This window comes from Gouania willdenowi, chromosome 12, assembly GCF_900634775.1.
Source record: "Gouania willdenowi chromosome 12, fGouWil2.1, whole genome shotgun sequence".
NCBI lineage: Eukaryota > Metazoa > Chordata > Actinopteri > Blenniiformes > Gobiesocidae > Gouania > Gouania willdenowi.
The window spans coordinates 28642856-28663412 of NC_041055.1; the positions used below are offsets into that span (position 1 = coordinate 28642856).

At 37.4% G+C, this 20557-nt stretch overlaps 1 protein-coding gene across 1 annotated transcript in view; it reads left to right on the forward strand.

Moving 5' to 3' along the window:
- Positions 1-20557, forward strand: part of ntng2b (netrin g2b) — a 101027-nt gene that overhangs the window by 12418 nt on the left and 68052 nt on the right. The window contains exon 3 of the mRNA XM_028463261.1: positions 14775-15418. Within this exon, the coding sequence (XP_028319062.1) occupies positions 14775-15418 (644 nt within the window). The remainder of the gene's footprint in view (positions 1-14774; positions 15419-20557) is intronic.

Here is a 20557-nt window from a genome sequence, read left to right on the forward strand (position 1 = left end):
TTCATAAAAGCAACTCAATTACAGTAACATGATGACTTTTCTTCTGTTTTCTCTCCTACTTCCGCACAGTCACACATGCTGACAATAAAAATTTGCTTTTGCACACACACAGAACACACACACACACACACACACACAGATACATAAACAACACCTGCCCACGGAAATGCACTAGACACTCATACACCCACCAAGGGCTGTCCGCAAAGCAGCAAGACAATTCAAGAGAAATGGACACTTTCCCTGCATTTAAACCTTAAATCTATGCTTATGTCATCATCAACCATGAACACTTAAGGATGTGCACTGCTTTCACACTACAAATACATGCTGAAATGACACCAGCATCAAGAAAAAGTAACAAGAATCACTGTTGCGTTGAAAAAGCCTCAGACAAAATAAAAAAGATATCGTTCTAAGAGAAAAAGCAATATCTCTTTCTCTTCCCTTCGGTGGCCTTTTTAATGGGGAGGTCATTTCATTTGATGTTTCTCCAAAACAAAATAAATTGTATTTTTTTTTGACTGTTTGTTCCTACCTTTATTCCCCTTGCTAGCAATATAACTTAGAAACTTTATGTGGAGGTAGAAATGACAAAAAGGAGGGAGGGCATAAGGGGGTGACAGAAATGATTTTTTGTGTCACAGGAATGATCATAAAGCCAAAGGAAAGAAGCATGAATAACATGCAGAGCACAACCCTCTTCCTGGTTTATTTATGTGGCAAAGTTTGATGGACAGTGAGCAGTTCCTGAATGTAGACACACATGGTTTATCACCCGTTTTGTTCGAAAAACACAGCATTACCTCATTTCTAAACTGATACTAGTTGTATGTTGGTGTTTGTGTTGGTCGTAGGGAGACCACATTCTGGTGTTGTAGTATTTGAGACCATACGCAGAGTTTGCAGGGGGATCATTGCCCCTCATAGTGGTCAAAAGTTTTCATTACAGTTTTCCAAAAAATATTCAAAATAATACAATTCCTAATATAATGCACATAATATTCAAATATTTGAAGTGCCTGGTCGCTTCATGTCACAGATGCTAATTCTATCTCAGGTGTGTAGTCTAAGTTTTCAGTGAAATGGTCCTAAACATTTGAGACTTTAGGTTGGTTCTTCTTCTGTTGCACAATTCTTCTTCACAATGTAAATGGACTGCAGCAAAAATGATACAGAAAGCGGCCGCCGGCCTGATTTTATGACGCGTTGACACATTTTTGTAGTCAAAATTATCAATTATGTTACTAATGATTTTTGCATTGTTGTATATGTTACACATATTGTGGGTGGCGCAATTCTCTTTTACATTCTGATCGCAATGCATCATGTACCGATATAGTAAACTGTACATCCGGGTATTTCTTGCGTACTCAATCTTTCCATACTATCTAATGTGAACGTACTACATACTCATTTTGACGTCAAACTTAGTATGAGTAGTACATCAATATGCCATTTTGAACACAGTCTTGGATATTGTAGTCTTGACCAGCGAATTTCAACTGGTGGGTTGGTACCCAAAAGTGGATTGCGGACCTGTACTGGGTGATCGCGGACAGATGGTCAAAAATAAATAAATACTTATATCCGGAGTTTCTGAGAGGACGTCTAGATGTCCCGCCCTCAACAGCTCCACTTCCTCCCCCTGCCTCTGCAATCTACCAGAAGCCACGCCTCTACTTTTCTGCACTGGCATCGCGGAACACAACAAGGTCGCATCAGGTCGCATTGATATAGGTCTATGGGTCAGGTAAGAGCCAAAATCATATTTACCTGTTTGCTGTTGTGACGAGCAGCCTTGTTTCCGTGCACAGGTTTGCATTTACTTTGATTGACAGTCTCAAAAACAGGAAGTCGAAGCCTATTGGCTGTGCACAGTCAGCGATTGTTTCCATTTGTATAAGGGTCAATAGGACGAATGAGGGACATATATACATTAATGTATATGAACGACCACCAGCAGTAGACCATAGAAAAAAACTAGTTAAGTATTTTTATGAATTTCAAAAGAATCATACATAAACATAGATTTCTCAGAAACTCCGGATATCAGCTTTAATGTCTCTCATGTTGGACTTGTCATTTATTTTGAAAGAAACTTTTTGTTTGACAGGCATGCTGTGAAATGCATGTTGCACAGGAAAATATATAGATTTATTTAGATTCAAAAACTATTATTGAAAAACTAAATTTGGTTGGTTGAATTCTAAAAAAAAAAGGGTTGCGATTTAATGGCAAACTTTGGGTCCCAGGGTGAGACCATGTTGAGAACGCCTGATCAAACTGTGAATGCACTAAATACTTACTTCGATGTGAAACTTAGTATGAGTAGTACATTAGTATGACATTTTGAACACAGCCTTTGTCTTGGATATTGCGGTTTTGACTATATTACCATATTCTTTAGTCACAAGTTGATTCACCAGTCGACAAAGCATGAGGAGTCACTGACGGCTGTTTAGGATCTGGTTGTCATCCCGCAAGTGAAAACAAGGATGTCTCTTATCACAAAGGGCATCTTGGAGACTGTTGTCGTGGAGACAGGATCCCAGTGAGGATAAGTGCTGGAGGGGCTTAGTGGTGCGGGCCACCTGCTGCAGCATTTGGACGGGATCTGAGTGTCTATGTTTGTAAGTCAGAGACTGCATGTGAGTGTGTGTGTTTCAGGGTGTGTGTATTTGACTTGACATAGTAGGTATACAGGGCTTGGATGGAGTGGAGCAATAGCAGGAGGGATATATATATATATATATATATATATATATAAAGTGGACAGGACACACAAAGGGCTTAAATGTAACCTCGCGTAAGTCTCTCATGAGGGATGAAAATCTTCCGGCCTATATTACTGTACATATCACTTCCAGCGTAGCTAATCCTGCAGGGCTAGAGGAGGTCAGAGCTGTGAAAGATGAGAAACTCCTGTCTGAACCAATGGGCCAAAGAAATTTAACAAAGTGATACGAGTGGGAAAACTATCAATGAGGTTTTGGAACAGCTCTTTCACAGTGAAAGTGATGTAGAGGAGAATGTTTGTGAAACTTTATAGTGAATAACTTGAACTATGTTGCAAAAAGGAGATACTTGGTCAACAATTTGCTGAAAATCAATTTCTGGAGGCAAATATCCCTGGGGTCTGATTGACCCCAAGGCTTAAATGTGTTAGTAATATTTGAAGATAATAGAAGAGTTTAAAGATTAAAGAGAATATTTACTGCTGATTTAAAGCAAGATTATTGATTGGACAGTGATTATTTATCATTTAGGGGTGTTCATTTATTTTATTTGTTATGTGTATACTAGTTGTTTAATGTGTATTAAGTTTTGTATTTAAAAGAAAAGGCAGACTTTTTATTTGTTAATTTTTTTTTTTTAGATTTTTGTACTTGAAACTGTCTCTTAAACTGACTGTTCTGAGGTCATTTATATCTCATTGTCTCATTGATTACATCATGCTTGTGTTGTTGTTGTTGTTAGATTTAAATCTAGTTGAAATCCGATGTTTTGAAACTCTTTGTTTCAGAAAATAGGCCTAGAAAAAGTTGACCTGAGAATATATCACCCAGCCCTACTGAGAATATATTTTACTATGGGTAAATAAGGGCTATTGGATATAAGGATATATAATTATAGTATGTCAAAAAAGAAACCATGAATAATAATTCATGTCTGTATTTCTGTAATGTACAGCACAGGCTATATCCTGGGAGCCGTTGCTGCAGCTATGTGCTGTATCTGGGACAGTGTGATCATTTTCAATAGGATTTGTGGGCCAAAGGTCATCTCCAGAACAACAGCCTCCTAATCTTACTTTATACGCATGTGTTGTTGTCAAAGGTCACGTGATGCGCTCATGGCTGGGCTTAGGAGCAGCTGTGCTACCACAGGCCTCGCTCAGACCTTCACCAACTACTCTTTATCCCAGTCTCATTATTTATTCTGTGCTTTGTGTTCTCGGTCACTGTAGATTAGTGTTTCTCAAATTGGGGTACGTGCACCCCTAGGGGCACACGATGGTACTACAGGAGGTATTTAAGAAAGAGTGGAAAATAAAAATTGCTACTTCTCCTGTTATTCGTGAATGGATCAGCCTGAAATTTGGTAGCTATAATCTATGGATGTGTACGCATCGACGCTTGGAGTCAGATTTTTGATATGACCCGAAAAAGAAAAAAAAAAGAAAGTCGATTTCTCATTTATTTGCGAGTCAAATATGATGCATTAATGCAGTTGTTATCTTGTTAGATTGGTTTATTTGAAAGGGGACAGTGCAATTTCATATAACACATGAAGTAACATGGTTAAAAAAAGCCAGAATTAGCCAGAAGGCTATTTTTCATCTGTAGTCCCCTGGTCAAGATGTAAAAAGGCATTAAAATACAAGCATGACAATACATTTACAAGTCAATAACAACAATAACAGTACCTGTTACAATATTAAAACACGTGTTCAAAAGGCTACGTTATCTAATACAATACAATGCAGCGCAACATGCTCAGCTTCTAATGTTGGCAGACGTACTTGTTAATGAGACAAATTTTCAATTTTTTTGTAAAGGCCTTGTTAAGGTTTGGTTAGCTGTTTAACCTCCTCAGGTATTGAGTTCCACTCAGCAGCGCCCCCAACTGACCAGGCCGAGCGACTGAAAGGACTCCTGCGCAGAGGGATGACACAATCGCCTCCTACAGAGCCTCGAGTGACGCGCTCAGAGCTGTTTCTTTGGCTGACGAACTCTGCCAGAGGAGCTGGGGCCAAATCAACTTTAGAACATAAATTCTCTGTGTTTGCACTGACTGAAACATGGCATAATGAGGACAGTGAACAATTTTACTCTGTACCCCAATATAATGCAGTACATGTCTGTAGAAAAATCAAAAAGGTGGAGTTTCTGTTTTTATACATGAGGATTTTTAATATTTTGAAAGAGAGGATCTGAGTATTCATTTTGTTGAAACTGAGGTAGAAACATAATTTATAGAAATTCCAAAATGCAGCAGTTTTGGAGGTCAAACCTTAATCATTGGTTGCATTTATCGGCCACCTGAAAATGATATTGGTATTTTTAATGAGGCGTTGTCCTCTACACTGGAGATGGTAAATGTTAAAAATAAGACTTGTATCCTCCTTGGGGATTTTAATATTGATCTTTTGAAACATGAATTAAATTCTTCAGTTGACTTCTTAAATACACTATATACTGTACCTATTATTATTATCCACTTATTCATAAACCCACAAGGATAACTAAATCAACTGCAACCTTAATTGATAACATGTTAACAAACTATTTTGTAAATCTAATTATTTCAGGTGCTATGCTCGCTGATATCTCAGATCATCTTCCTGTATTTCAGTTTTTTACAAATCCCTTGCAAACAAAGTCAAAATGCAGTTTGAGACATCGTACATTCAACCAGAAAAACGAGGAATCTTTTAAAACCGCACTCGCTCATTCAACATGGGATGAAGTTTTCAAACACCAGGATGCCCAAATGGCTTATCACGCATTTATGAATATATTTTCATCCTTGTTTGAAAAATCCTTTCCGGTATCGGTGCTGGGAATGAGGTCTGGTATCGGCTCTGTATCGCAGCGACACCAATACCTAAATCCGACATCGATGTTCCACGTTTAATGCTAGTCTTTTTTTACTCAGTGGAACTAAATTCTCTGGAACGTTGTACGTGCTATTTGGCGCCTGGATGTTCCGTGGGCCCGGCCGTAGGTGGGGTCACCATAGGGCTGGGCGATATAGACCAAAACTCATGTCTCAATATGTGTTCTCAAAATGGCGATAAATCTCTATATTTTTTATTTAAATTAAATCTAAACTATTCTGGGTTACATTTGCTGATGCAAAATGCTACAGAGGCACATTTATGAAAGAGCTGCACAATATGTGCCACTTTTGGCTTTTTCTCATAAGGGACAGCACGTGTGAGTGAGTTCTGTAGTGTGGCGTGTTAAGGGTAAGGTGTGGGTTAGAACGCACTCAGTTATCCATCTAACACGCTGTGAAGTAGCAAAAGCAGCAACTCCTAAAACAAGTATTTTAAAACAAAATAGTCTATAAAGAATATCTATCGATATCAGTGATATTGTATTTTCAATATATCCTGAAACTCGATATATTGCCCAGCTCTAGGTCTCAATCCAAAAAAGGTTGGGAACCACTCCATTACAAAATGAGATTCTTTAGAATGTATTTTATCACTCATTCATTCCATCAATGTGCTCAATAGTTGTTTTTAAATATCTTTCTTAGCAAAAATATTGTAGTCGGGCAGAGGGGGTACTTGGATTAAGAAATAAAAAAAGGGGGTACTTGAGCCAAAAAAGAACCAGTGTCGTAGATTAGCATTTTAAGTGTGTTCAGGCTGACATTGATCTCTGTCTGAGTCGGTGTGTGTGCGCGTGTGTGTGCGTGTGTGTGATAATTTGGTTATCAGATGGAGAACAAATGCTGTTGTAAGATTATCTGTGGTTTCTGCTGTAATAATATTGTCTCGCTGCTGCTGCTGCTGCTGCTGCGTCTTCATATGCATTAGGATCTCATATCGTAGCTTCCCCCCAACACCAGCTCAGCATTTGGAGTTTTCTCTCTTTATGTTGTCACTATAAATCAGATGATTTATATACTTTTGCTTTGGATATAAGACCACTGGAGTAGGTTTGAGTGACTGCTCACTGGTACAGTTCAATGACTTCCGTTCAAAAGGCAGGACAGATGCTCCTGTTTGGCACTTAGTTCAGGGTAAAAAAAAAAAAAAAACTGTCTGCAAAGAAGAGCTGACACATGATCCAAGCTTGTGTAGGCATCAATTATGTACAGTATTGCTTTCACGTTATGGCTTGAAGAAGAAAAAAATAAATCCAGACTTTCATGTGGTATTTCAGTAGTATAGACTGATCAGCTTCTAAAGCAGAGGTGGGCATCACAAAAATATGATTGTCAGATCTGAGGGCCACATTATCAACATTCATGTCAGCATTTAGAATAATCACCAATCTGAGCATTAACACAGTAAACAACAGAGGTTTTATAGTAATGTTGTGTGTTTTTCTGTCATTCTGTATATGTTTGTCTTGCTTGTTATGATTGCATTTTGTGTATTTTTCCTGTAAAATGTATGTTTTTTTTTGGAGTCGTAATGTATATTTATGTTGTCATTTAGCATTTTTTGGAGTAACTTTTGTGTATTTCTGTCAGTGTGTGTGTGTGTGTGTTTTTTTTTATTTATTGTGTATTTTTGTGGCCCTTTTCTGCAATTTTGTATTTTTTTTTTGGAGTAATTTTATGTTATATGGGATAACGTGTGTTTTTGGAGCCATTTTGTGTGTTTTATTAGTCATTTTGTGTGATTTTGCTGTCACAAAAATATGATTGTCAAATCTGAGGGTCACATTATCAACATTCATGTCAGCATTTAGAATAATGACCAATCTGAGCATTAACACAGGAAAGAACACAGAAGTTTTATAGTAATTTTGTAAGTTTTTCTGTCTTTCTGTGTATGTTTGTTGTTGTCTTGCTTATTATGAGGCATTTGTGTATTTTTCCTGTGAAGTGTATGTTTTTTCGGAGTAGCTTTTGTGTATTTCTGTCAGTGTGTGTGTTTTTGAAGTGATTTTGTGTATTTTTGTTGTCATTTTGTGGGTTTTCCCTATTGTGTGTACCAGTATGTTCTTGGAGGAAATTTGTGTATTTTTGTTGCCCCTTTCTGCAATTTTGTATGTTTTTTTGGAGTAATTTTGTGTTTTATGGAATCATTTTTGTGTGTTTTCGGAGACATTTTGTGTGTTTGATTAGTCATTTTGTATATTTTACTCATTTTGTGTATTTTACTCATTTTGTGTATTTTACTCATTTTGTGTATTTTTGTTGTCATTTTTTACATTTTCTCTCAGTTCGTATGCTTTTGTTGTTACAATGGGGGCCACAAAAATATGATTGTCAGATCTGCGGGCCACATAATCAACATTCATGTCAGCATTTAGAATAATGACCAATCTGAGCATTAACACACAAGGTTTTATAGTAATTTTGTGTGTTTTTCTGTCCTTCTATGTTTGTTGTTTGGCTTGTTATGATTGCATTTTGTAACTTTCTGTTGTACTTTTGTGTATTTTTTCTCTAAAACGTATGTTTTTTTAGTCATATTGGGTATTTGTTATTTTGCTTTTTTTTTTGAGAAATTTTGTGTATTATAATTGTTTTGTTTATTTTTGTAGTAGTTTTGTGTGTTTTTGGAGTATTTGGTGTGTTTTTCTTGTCTTAATATATTCTCCTGCAATGTTGTAATTCTTTGTATTGTTTTATTGCTTTTGTTTTTTACATTTTTCTGAAATTTCTCTCTGTATGTTTACTTTGGGGGCCGCATTAAATTAGACTGAGGGCCACATGTGGCACCCAGGCTGTCAATGTCTTCAGTCAATGACTTCAGTCAAGTTTTAGACACAAGTGAGAAAAGTTTACTGACTATTTCTGAATTGTAATATCCATCTGTGGTCTCAGTACTTTACAAATGTTCATGTTTTTTTTTTAGAAAAATAAATGTGCATCTTGTGCACAAATCTGTCGGCTTGTTTGAAGGCGTCTATGCTGCTGTAAACATGTGAAAAACCCACCGCTGAGTTAAGTTTTCATCTTCTATAGAGGAAGACGCTGCAGGGGTCCCGTGTTTATAGTTAGGAATGAAGAACATTTGAAAAAAAACAACATTCAAATAAAATTGTTTATTATGTGCTGAAACTAACAGCCTTTTCGTGGGATTGTAAGATAAACAGTCGCACACCAACAGAAGCTTTTTGTGGCTTAGCTAGTGTAAGCAACTATTCAACTATTAAAATGCTGCAAACCTCTTAAAAACAGTATTAAAGTTAAAAAGAATACATCATTTTTTACAAGAAAAGGGATTTATACGCTTTACTCCATCGTGAGCTTGTTAACATTTATGGCACATGTGTCAAACTCACGACCCGGGGGTCAAATCCGGCCCTTTAGAGTATCCAGTTTGGCCCGCTGGAGAAAGTTAAAAAATGACAGAAGAAAACATGAATCATTTTTCAGGGGCTCACAGTTTTTCCAGACTGGTCATTTTTAATGTTAAACAGTTGAATTCTTACATTTTCCTCAAATTATGACAACGTTTCCCTTAGTTAGATATAAATTGGTCACAGAATCTAAGAAATTTAAAGTGAAGATCCTGTTGGGACTGAGATCTGTCATTTATTGGTAGGATATTGTCAGTTTCTTACATATTTTGCATTTCATCTCTCAGATCTATGGACACAGGTCAGATAGTGGAGCCCAGAGCTCACAGTAAACATGGTGATGCTGCTTTTAGTTGTTATGCTGCAAAGAAGTGGAACAAACTGCCAGCAGAGCTGAAGTCAGCATCCAATGTGAACATTTTTAAATCAAAGTTAAAGGAACTTTTTTTCTCTACTGCATATGATTGAGAGAGAGATTTTTGGTCATGTTGTTGATGTCATGTGTTTGTTGATGATTTGAATTGATTTTACTGATGATTTTAAATGTTCTTATTGATTTTAAACAATTGAATGTTTTATCATGTATAGCGCATTGCGTTGCCTTGTGTATGAAATGCGCTATACAAATAAATTTGCCTTGCCTTGCCTATACTTAGAAGTGCAAACTAGGAAATCCCGTACTTGTTTTGCCGCTTAAAATCTGTGGCCCACTTGAGATCAAACCGCTCCATATTTGGCCCCTGAACTAAAATGAGTTTGACGCCCCTGCTTTAGAGCAAGAAGAAAGTAAAAATATCTGAAATTCACCAATATGACAATATTTCGTCATTTTTTTATTGCAAATTGTGGAAATCACTCTAAATATTTTCACAAATCACAACAATTACGCAAAATTCCACCAAAACTTGTAACAAAATCAAGATTTTTTTCAGTGAATTGAACCGATGTTGAAAACCAGGGCACAATGATGTTAAAATTACTTGCTATTTTTTGCCCCACCTAAAATCTGTGTCCCACTTGAGATCAAACTGGTTCATCTTTGGCCCCTGAACTAAATTAGTTTGAAACCCCTGATTTATGGAGTCTGAACACAGCAGAGAAGAAACATCATCATCATCAACTGAATCTCAAAACCGATCATTTGAACAGAATATACTGTATTTATTAGTGAGCAAATAAAGCAAAGCTGCGTGGTAAACGAAGTAAAGTTTACACAAGCATTATGAACCTTCATCTCGTTCATCCATAGGAAGACTGTGACTAAATATTGTTCAAAAATAATAACCCACTTTTTCTGTTTAATGAGAGCGTCCTTGGGGTACAATGAGCCTCTGAATGCAATAGAATCCAAACAGTACAAGAGCTGGATTTAGCAAACGAAGCACACGGAGAGATGACTAAGGATCTTTGGGATTTCTTTGAGTAAATATTTAATTTTTTTTCTGTAAAGCGATGGGGGCATCAAGCAGAAGGCTGCACAATCATGTGTGACACAGATGAACTAGATCATCTTAAATCATATACTCATCAATATTTGAGTTAGGAAGGACTACTTTCCACTTTATCCAATAATCTGGTTGCAATAAAGAAGAAAATAGAAATATCCAGTGTTGTGATGTGTAAATACACTTTCTTGTAAAGAAACGACAAGCGTAGTACATGCTATAGCACAAGCTAATACGCTAATGTGTTTAAAAGCAGTGGTTCCCAACCGTTTTCTTGTCATGACCTCATTTTTATATCACAAACTTCTAGTGACCCTTTCTCTAAAATGACTTTTTAGTTTGTTATACCGTCTTACAAATTCAAAGTGACAATATGCCCCGCTCAGATATTTTTATACTGCTTTTTAATAATAAAAATTATTATTATTAATTGAGCTTTCTGCCTCTTCCTGCACTGTATATTTATTTCTGTGATATTATTGTCACTATTGTTTTGTATATAATTGTATATTTGTATTATTTTGTATATATTCTATTTATATTACTGGTGTTTTTCTATTTTTTTCTTCCATTTTTATTCTTTTACTTAACGGGGAACTTGGGGACATTATTTTGTTATGCACATAATTAAAAACCTTGAATTATGTATTGTTTTTTTAACTGTACAAAATGATTAATACATTTATAAAAAATTTTAAATATAAAAAGTCACTTTAATCAGTAGTTTTTTACATTTTATTACTACTAGACATTTCAGGCAACTCCATTTCATCTCCAGGCGACCCCACGTGGGGTAACGACCCCACAGGTTGAAAAACACTGATCTAAAGAATGAATAGGAAAGTAAATATCACACACAGCAGGGCCTTGAACAGTGGTAGTTGTTAAATGGTGTTATCCAGTAGTCGGGTTCGAGAATATTAAGCAAACAGTAGTTATGAACCTATTCATCATTTTTAAATGTCTGCTTCAGTTTTAATTGCCATTCACTCCTGGGAGGTTGTTACGCTGCTGTGTGACATTCCCAGAGTTACTATTGTGTGGGTATTAGTCTAATGGCTGATCCACTTACTGGATGAACCTAAATCAGCTTGTTAGAGGAGTCAAAATAAACTACGTGTAAACAGGTCTGCATATAAACCAGCAACAACCAACAAGCTAATGCATATACAGTATGAAATACTACTTATCTTTTTTAGACATCGTTACCACATTATATTCTCCTGTTAATGGGAATTTAAAGAAACCAGTTGCAGGCAATGCTAATGCTAATGATAGCATTTTTGCTGAGCAGCTATAGGAAATTCCCTCTGCAGCAACTGTTGAAGCTAATTGTTAAATTTTTAATCTCTATTAAAAATTGCATTTCATGGTGGTTAATAAAAAAACAGCTTCATTTGAGACAAATGGCAAAAATATTTAATGGAAACCATAATATTTCCTTTTCTATCACCACCCACTCTAACCCAGACATTGCTGGGAAACTGGTGGTCCGGGGACCCCCTTGGTCTAATCTTACCCTCAATGTCAACATACGCAATGACAAGAAAATACACAAAACATCAGAAAATAAACTAAAATTCCTCCCAAAACCCACAAAAACGCTAAAAAAAACCCCCAAACTAAAATTTAAATAAAACAAACTATATACAAAATGACTAAGAAATATACAAAATGACTAACAAATGTACAAAATTACAGAAAATCACATAAAAGATTTAAGAAAATACTCAAAATAACAAAAAAAAACCATAAACAAACAAAAATCACAAAATGAAAGAAACATGTACACAATGACTCCAAAAACATACAAAACTACAAAAATATGGAGAAAACCCTTCGTTCTCGTCAGTATTAATGCTCAGATTGGTCATTATTGTAAATGCTGACATGAATGTTGATAATGTAACGGGTCAGTCACTTCTTTGTGGCCCTCGCTGTGATAAAGGTCGGCCATCTCTTCACTGACGGAGGTCAGAAACACATTTTAAATGTGTGTATTCGGGACGTCCCGATTCAACTTTTTCATTTCTGATATGATACCGGCCGACACCGATATTGATCCGATATCAGCATGAATCATACATACTTTTTTTTTTTCTCTCTCTCTCTCTTTTCTTCAATAAAAATAATATGTACTTATTTTGTAGTGTGGAATGTTAGAAAAGGCTTGATCAAGTGATGTCACTCAAACAGAGAACAGTCATCAACAGTAGGTATGAGAAAAACTCACCCATTTATTATTAACCAATTGGCTACATCATTTTTTCAACATAATATCTACAGTATCCTACAAATGAATGAATTAAATAAAAAATCCGGAAATTTGAATGCGGTATTTGTTTTCAGGCTAATATTGGACCGATATCGGATCGGGACACCCCTACTGTGTTAAAGCTGTCCTGCTGAAAATAGAGCATCTAAAAGGATCTGAGGTTCAACATCGAACAGAGAGCAAAGCGTTTGTCAGTGCGGGTGGAAAACGGGCTAGTCTCACTCTTTGTGAGACGTCTGAATAATTCTGTTGACTTTTCGATGTGTGTAAAGCAGCAGCAGCAGCAGCTTGAAAGTCTTGGCATCGCTAGAAGAAGAGGATCAATTATCCCAGAGTTAAAAGTGCAGCAGCACTCTGCTGTCTATGCAAAGACAATGAGGGAGCACCACCCTACTGACCTTCACACTTCCTCTACTTTAACAGCTCTATATTCGTGCCAGTTGCTTTGGCAATCTTTGTTAAAAGTAAATACACGCGATCAATCTGTTTCTGTGGAACTGTACAAATATGTGCATTTTAGGCTCCTCAGAAAGTAAATGAGAAAAAAAATTACGCATCTCCTTTTGAACCTGAAATGATTTATTTAATTTATTTATCCATCTGTTATGTTTGCAGTAAACATCTTTCACACCAATGTTTTTATTGACATAATCTTTCTGAAAACTCAAGACTAATATAATATTTTACAGTTATTGAAATGAAGAATTTGACTTTATAAATAAGAATAGTTTGTTTTTTTAATCTGATATGTGGCTATCATCAGACGCTGCTCCAGCTCTCTATTGGGATATACCTTAGGGGTGTCAAACTCGTTTTAGTTCAGGGGTCACATACAGACCAGATTGATCTCAAGTGGACCACAGAAAGCAATTTCAACATTAATGTGCACTAGTTTGCACTTCCACGTATAAATACATATAAAGTATATAACAGACCAACAATATCCAAGCATTAAATAACCTTTAGCTTAAATGCACTTGCATTTCTTTGATATTATGAACAATTATTTCATTTAGTAGAATAAGTTGAGGAAAGTTTTCGTCAATTTCACATTTAAAACTGCCATCATGTGACATAAGCATGGGAATTTGTACATTTGTATCCATGTGTATTTAGAGGAAATGACATACAGTATCTTCAGATGAATTATTTTGTAATTCACTGATTTATGTTTTTTCTGTCATTTTTACTTGCTCCTGTGGGCCGAATTAGATGCTCTAAAGCAGTGTTTCTCAAATGGGGGTACGTGTATCCCTAAGGGTATGCAATGGCACTACTACTTAAGAGAGAGAGAAAGTGAAAAATTAACAAAGAACTTTAAAATTATGGGGTTTTATTTATATACGTTTATTTTCAGTTAAAAATGATAATCACACTGAATATTACAAGGAACTCACAAAGCAACAAAATGTGAATAATAAAAAGAACAACAAAATACAAATGAGAGAAAAATACACAAAAATAACAGAGAAAACGACATAAGAAACAATCAAATGACACAAAAAACACACACACACACAGATAGAGAATGATTTACATAATACCAACAACAACACACAAAAACAATAACAAAAACACACAAAAGAAGAGAACAATATTCTGAATAATAACAAGAATAAACAAACAACAAAATACAGAAATTGACACCAAAAACACACAAAATGATGATAGAAATTATTTTGATTAGAACATAAACTGAAAATACAAGAGTGAGTCTTGGTTCCACACCATGCAGGAAATTACCATAAATGATTAAAAAAAAAAAAAAAAAGATAGTAAAATCAACAAAATACTGTTTCTTTCCACTTATTTAAAAAATTAGATTCTTTCAAATGTGTGTTATCACTCATTAATTCCATAATTACACTCTATAGTTGTTTTTTTTCACAGAATTATGCCCCTTCGGATAAAGGGGATACTTGGATTCAGAAATAAGAGGAAAGTGGTACTTGAGCCAAAAGAGTTTAAGAACCACTGATGTAAAGGGCCGGATTTGGCACACGAGCCCTTGAGTTTGATGCGTGATCTAACTCTTCTCTTTTCCTTTTTTTTTAGGAGAATCCATATTTGTGCAGTGATGAGTGCGATGCCTCAAACCCAGACTTGGCTCATCCTGCACAGCTGATGCAGGACCGTGAACGTAACGGCCTGATCACCTACTGGCAGACCGTCACCTGGAGTCGCCATCCTGAGCCTCTACTGGCCAACATCACGTTATCATGGAACAAGACTCTGGAGCTAACCGACGACATCCAGATTACCTTCGAGTACGGTCGTCCCACCATCATGATTCTAGATAAGTCCATGGATCATGGCCGTTCCTGGCAGCCCTACCAATACTATGCCGACGACTGTCTGGACGCCTTCAACATGCCGCCCAGAAGAGTACATAACCTTTCACCTGCCAACATCACGCGGGTTATCTGCACCGAGCAGTACTCACGCTGGGTCGGCTCAAAGAACGAGAAGAATGTGAAGTTTGAGGTCAGGGCACGGTTCGCCGTGTTTGCAGGATCTCGGCTACAGAACATGGACAATCTGTACACCCGCATGGAGAGTATGAAGGGATTGAAGGACTTCTTCATCTTCACCAACCTTAGGTTGAGGCTGCTCAGGCCCGCACTCGGAGGCACGTACGTCCAGAGAGAAAACCTGCTCAAATATTTCTATGCCATCTCCAACATCAATGTACCAGCCAGGTAAGGCCTCTTTCAATGAGAAATTCACAGATATACACTTTACACTTTATAGTTTACACTTAAGAGATTCTGCAAACATTGAAAAATGTATTTCCAATAAGGACACTCCCACTAAATGTGCACATTAGATATCGTCACTGAATACTTCATTGTATTGACAAAGCAATGACTTCTGCAGGATTCACCAGAAACTATTATTTTAGATGCAGTTGTTAATAGGATTTATAGTCAGGTATTTAGAGTTGAAGAACCTAAAGAGTAACTAAACTCCAGAAGTTTCTGCTGAAACTAAATGTATTTGGTTATTAAGTAGTGTTGTTGATTGATTCCTGTCCAACTTTGACATTTTATTGAAAGTATTTTAATTTTGTGTATTAACTTGTAAAAAAAAGTAAGAGTGAATGCCCTCAATGGGTTGAAACTAGGTTATTAAGGTGCATTCACACTGAAAGCGACTTCAGCGACTCTGGCGACTAGATTACATTCAAAATCAATATCAGATTGTGCGAGTCGCTGGAAGTCGTTCAAAGAAAATTGAAAAGTTGAAAATTTTGAACTTTTCATGAAACTCTATGTCGCAACATCCAATGGCAATGACTTTCTCCCTACTGCCTCTACCCTAGTGAGCAAAAAGCGTGACTTTGTTAAAGCCACTCATCACGGGCAATTTAAGCAACTATAGTTGCTGAAGTCGCATTCGATGTGAACACACCTTTAGAATCAAATGCTAGCCTGGAATCCATCCTAACCTCCTTGTATTATTCAATGTTTAATACATGCGATTGGTCTGGAAGCGCTTACAAGGCATTTGAATTCAGGGGGGCTACGCGGGGCAGGACAAACACGCGCAGAGTAACCAATCAAACAAAGAGTAAATGTGATGAAAATAGCGCAACAAGCGTAGATCTTTTACCCTAAACGTAGCCAACTGAGGAAAATGCCATGTACTGCGGTAGACTTAAAGTTATAAAGCCTCTTCTTGTTGTGGTTTCAAAGATATATGCAGGTCTTTTAAAACAGAGCAGAGGTCAACTTTTCCATGGCGGACGCCATGTTTGGAGCAGGAGATATTACGTTCTTTCTATACGGATTTGATTTGCTCTTTCAAACCAAGGAAGTGAGCAGAGACGGCGGCATTACCATACCCACTTTTTTATCAAAAGTCAGGAAGTGGGTGTGGCTTATCGCCAGGTTAGAAAACTAGCACCAGTCGACTCCATTCTGTAGCAAGTAGGCTGGGATTGAGAGAATTTTGAATAGAAAGCTATAGTGAGTATTGAGTAGGTAGTTAGAATAGCATAGATTGTTCTTTGGAAGTATAGACTGGGCGTGTCTTAACTGCTCCACGAGCCCCACCCATAATCAAAGCATTTTTTTAAATTTTCAGTTTAGATGCACGTCAGCCAAAACCACATGGTTTATTTGCTTTTTAAACATTGTTCTTCCTAAAGGACATAATGTCATGTACTGTAGCTCAATAATGCTTCTGCTTTCCATAAACTTTGTCGTGTCAGACAAGGAAAACCAACCAGATGTAGCACTCACACCCTCTGCTGCTGCCCAGTCACTGTGATCAGATGGCCTTTAAAATGACCTGCACTCACCCACAATATGAATTTTGATCTGGCTGTCAGCAGCCTGTGAAGACAAAGATAGATGACAGATACATGCAGCCTCAGTGCTACGACATAAACCAACGTCCACGTTGTACCGAGGGAGCCAGGAACCCTTACATGGCAACTTTGTGACAGTGAATGATGCTCGGGCCGATCACGCACCTGCCGAGCATCAACAAGCCATCATTCCTACCTTTCAGAATTATTATTCCAATCAACACAGCAGCCTGACATTTGAATGGTATTTAACATCCTTGGGATTGGTGTGGAATGGGAGGAAGGAGGCATGAATTTGTGAGGGAATGTGTGTGTTTGGGAGGTGGAAAGTAAGAATAAGCGACTGCTTGAGCAGGGCGTTGACCGTGTGTGTGTGTTTGATGAAGTCTTGAGTGGATGCTGACACAGCACATACACACAAAAAATGCAAAGACACATCCCTCTGGCAGTGTTTAAAGCGCCTTCAGGTATTGATCACAAGCGCTTTTTAGGCCCAGCATAGAATCAAAGAAAGGAGAGTGATTGGACCATGACATCAATAACCAGAACATCTGCTGAACCCAGCATGTATGACTAAGGGTACGTTCACATCAATGGATCCTAGAGAGGTTAAAACACTTTTGTTTGCTCGGATAGTCCGCCTTGTTGAAGATGTAAAAGAAGTCTATAACGGATCAAAAAGGTTAATTATAGAGTGATTGTCGGTTTTGGTGCATTTCCAATCGAAGTCTAGAGCGATTAAGAGCACCGTAAACACGACCGCTCTCCGGATCAAACACAGAAACTATCGACAATGACGTACAGCTTACGGCATTGTGGGTGATCAATAGAGCCGGCGACGGCGCAAAGCAGGGCTTTAAAACCACCAAAAGTACAGCAACTTGTTGCTGCTCCTGTGTTGAATGTTGTGAAAGAACAAACGAAGGAGGCAGAAGTTTCTGTGCTCATTTTGACCCATAGTTGAGAGCCTCTTCTTCTGGATTTGTTTTTTCTGCCTCTACTCCAGTAATGGTGCCATCAAGTGGTTATCTCATGCAACTGCACCAGAGGCTGTTTGGAGTGGATCAGAAGTTGCGTTCTGAAAGCAAATGGAGCCTAACCAAGGTGATAAAATGATCACTTGTTCGCCCATTCGGACTGAGTCTGGGATTAAACCGGTGTGAAAGCACTTTAAGGGTGCATGCCGAAGAATTCTAGCACAATTCTAGTTACAATATTCTAAACATTCTTTGCCAGGAAAGTCCGCCTCAGTTGGGCGGTGTGAACATGCAAATGAAGTCTACAGGCTAATTCTAGAGCGATTGTTTTTGCCCCACACGTAGCTCTTCAAATCGAAGTCTAGAGTGATTCAGTGTTTGGTTTTGACCAAACAAAGGAAGTGTGGAAGATGGTGGTGGGCAGGAAACTAGCTACAGTGCAAAACACAACATCAAAAGCACCAAAAAACTAGCAATTTGTTGCTGCTCCATTGTTGAATGATGTGAAAGAGCAGGCGGAAGAGGCATAATTTAAACATTCCAAATTACAAAATATACTCAGAACAGGAAATATACACAAACTTCCTCCCAAAACTCACCAAAATACAGGAAAAACAAGTCAAAAATAAAAAAAAAGTTACTGAAAATGACAAAAAAAACAATTAGAAATGTACCCATTTTGTATAATATTTTTGACCTTTTTTTAATGTGCTTGGATTGTATCTATGATTGAATCTTAGATCGCTGTTGTTCTGTTTGGCAACAAATAGCTCTGATAGTGGATGTTCCACTTCTCTTCCTGTATAAACCGCAGTAAACATCTCCTAATTCCTCTACTCATTCAGTGAAGTGGCTCAGTGGCAGCTGGTGACACTGTCAGAATGCATGTGTTGGATCTGGTGACAAAGAATCCAAATTTAGCTCCGTGTGGAGATGACTGAGGCCGGTCCGTCTTCCGGGCCCGGCCACCCGCTCTTCCCGTAACTTAATCACTAATCGATAAGTTATTCTGGGTTTCCAGGAGGAACATTAGGTGATAGCAGTGGGGGGTCCTCAACAATACAGTACAATCAGGAGTGTCTGAGGCTTACGGCTGGGAAATTGATTTTGGGGGAAGAGACGATTAGTCAACGTTCCCAGGACAAAAGGCTAAGCTATTTCATCTCATCTCATCTGGCCTTAGTAACATATTGGGATTTCCAATGCTTAAAATTTGAATAATGAATATTCCACTATGTTGGTGCCTCGGCGAGGACAGCGCGCCGAAATGGGTTTTATATGATCAAGACTGAGTGGCTGTGTACTGCAGGTCGCCACGGTAATGAGATACGGCAGCGTTATCGATGGAGAGCGGCTTGTAGTCACTTCCTGACCATATTATATGTCCCTAGGCCTCGGGCTGTTACTCTGACTGAACCCAGTCCAAAGTGATTATTAGTTAACTGATTTTAATGACCTGAACTCAGTCTAGACAGAGACGGCAAAAGAAGCATTTATTCATTTTAGCATCCCGCGGATAAAGATGTTTCTTCCTACTGTTCATCAGAGTTACTGGGTCTGAAAAGCTGGTGCAGGTATGCGGGAAGTCTGTTACTCGGGGCTCAATAGTGCTGCCTTTTCAATAAATGCGTAACCTGATAGCGCATTAAGTGCCCACGCAGGCAGGTTCAGTTTGACAGGAGGGGAGTTGTAAATTTAGATTTGTGGGTTCAATGAAAACACTCAGCAAACTGGATCTTAAGCAAATTGTGAGAAAACCTTTAAGTACAGAGAATGTCCAGAGCTGGGAGGGGTGAGCTTAGCCAATCAGGAGAGGGTCAGAGTTAGGAAGGTAAAGTCAAAGAGGACAGTATTTCATTTACTGCACGTGTCAAACTCCAGGCCCAGGGGCCAAATCCGGCCCTTTAGACTGTTTGTCAAACTTTATTGGCTCAAGTCCCCCTTTCTCTTGCTTTTGATCCTTTTGTCCGACTACTACATTTTGCTCAGAATTTTATGGAAAAAAAACTAAAGAGGATAATGATGGAATGAATGAGTGATAAGACACATTTTAAAGAATCTAACTTTGTAAATGAGTGGAATGAAACAGTATTTAGTAACTCCTGAATAGATTTATTTCTATCGTATTTATCATTTCTTGTCACTTCCTTCTTTATGTGGGATCAACACTGACTTGCATTTTTAGTTCATGTTCTTATCAAGATCATTTCTATCATCATTTTGTGTGTTTTTTTGTGTCATTTTGTGTATTTTGTTGTTTTTGTGTGTTGGTATTATTTAAATTATTCTATCTCAGTGTGTGTGTTTTTGGTGAGGTTTGTTTCTTATGTTGTTTTGTATGTTTATTTTCATGTATTTTGTCATTATGTGCATTTTTCTCTCATTTACTGTGTCTTTGTTGTCATTTTGTGTGTTGCTGGTAAGTATTGTTTGATTTGAGAAACACAGCTTTAAATGATTTGAATGTTAAAAAGACAGAAAAAAAAATTATTGTCCAAATAATTCAGTTGCAGATAAATCTGCTCAGATATTTAAATACACAAAATCAA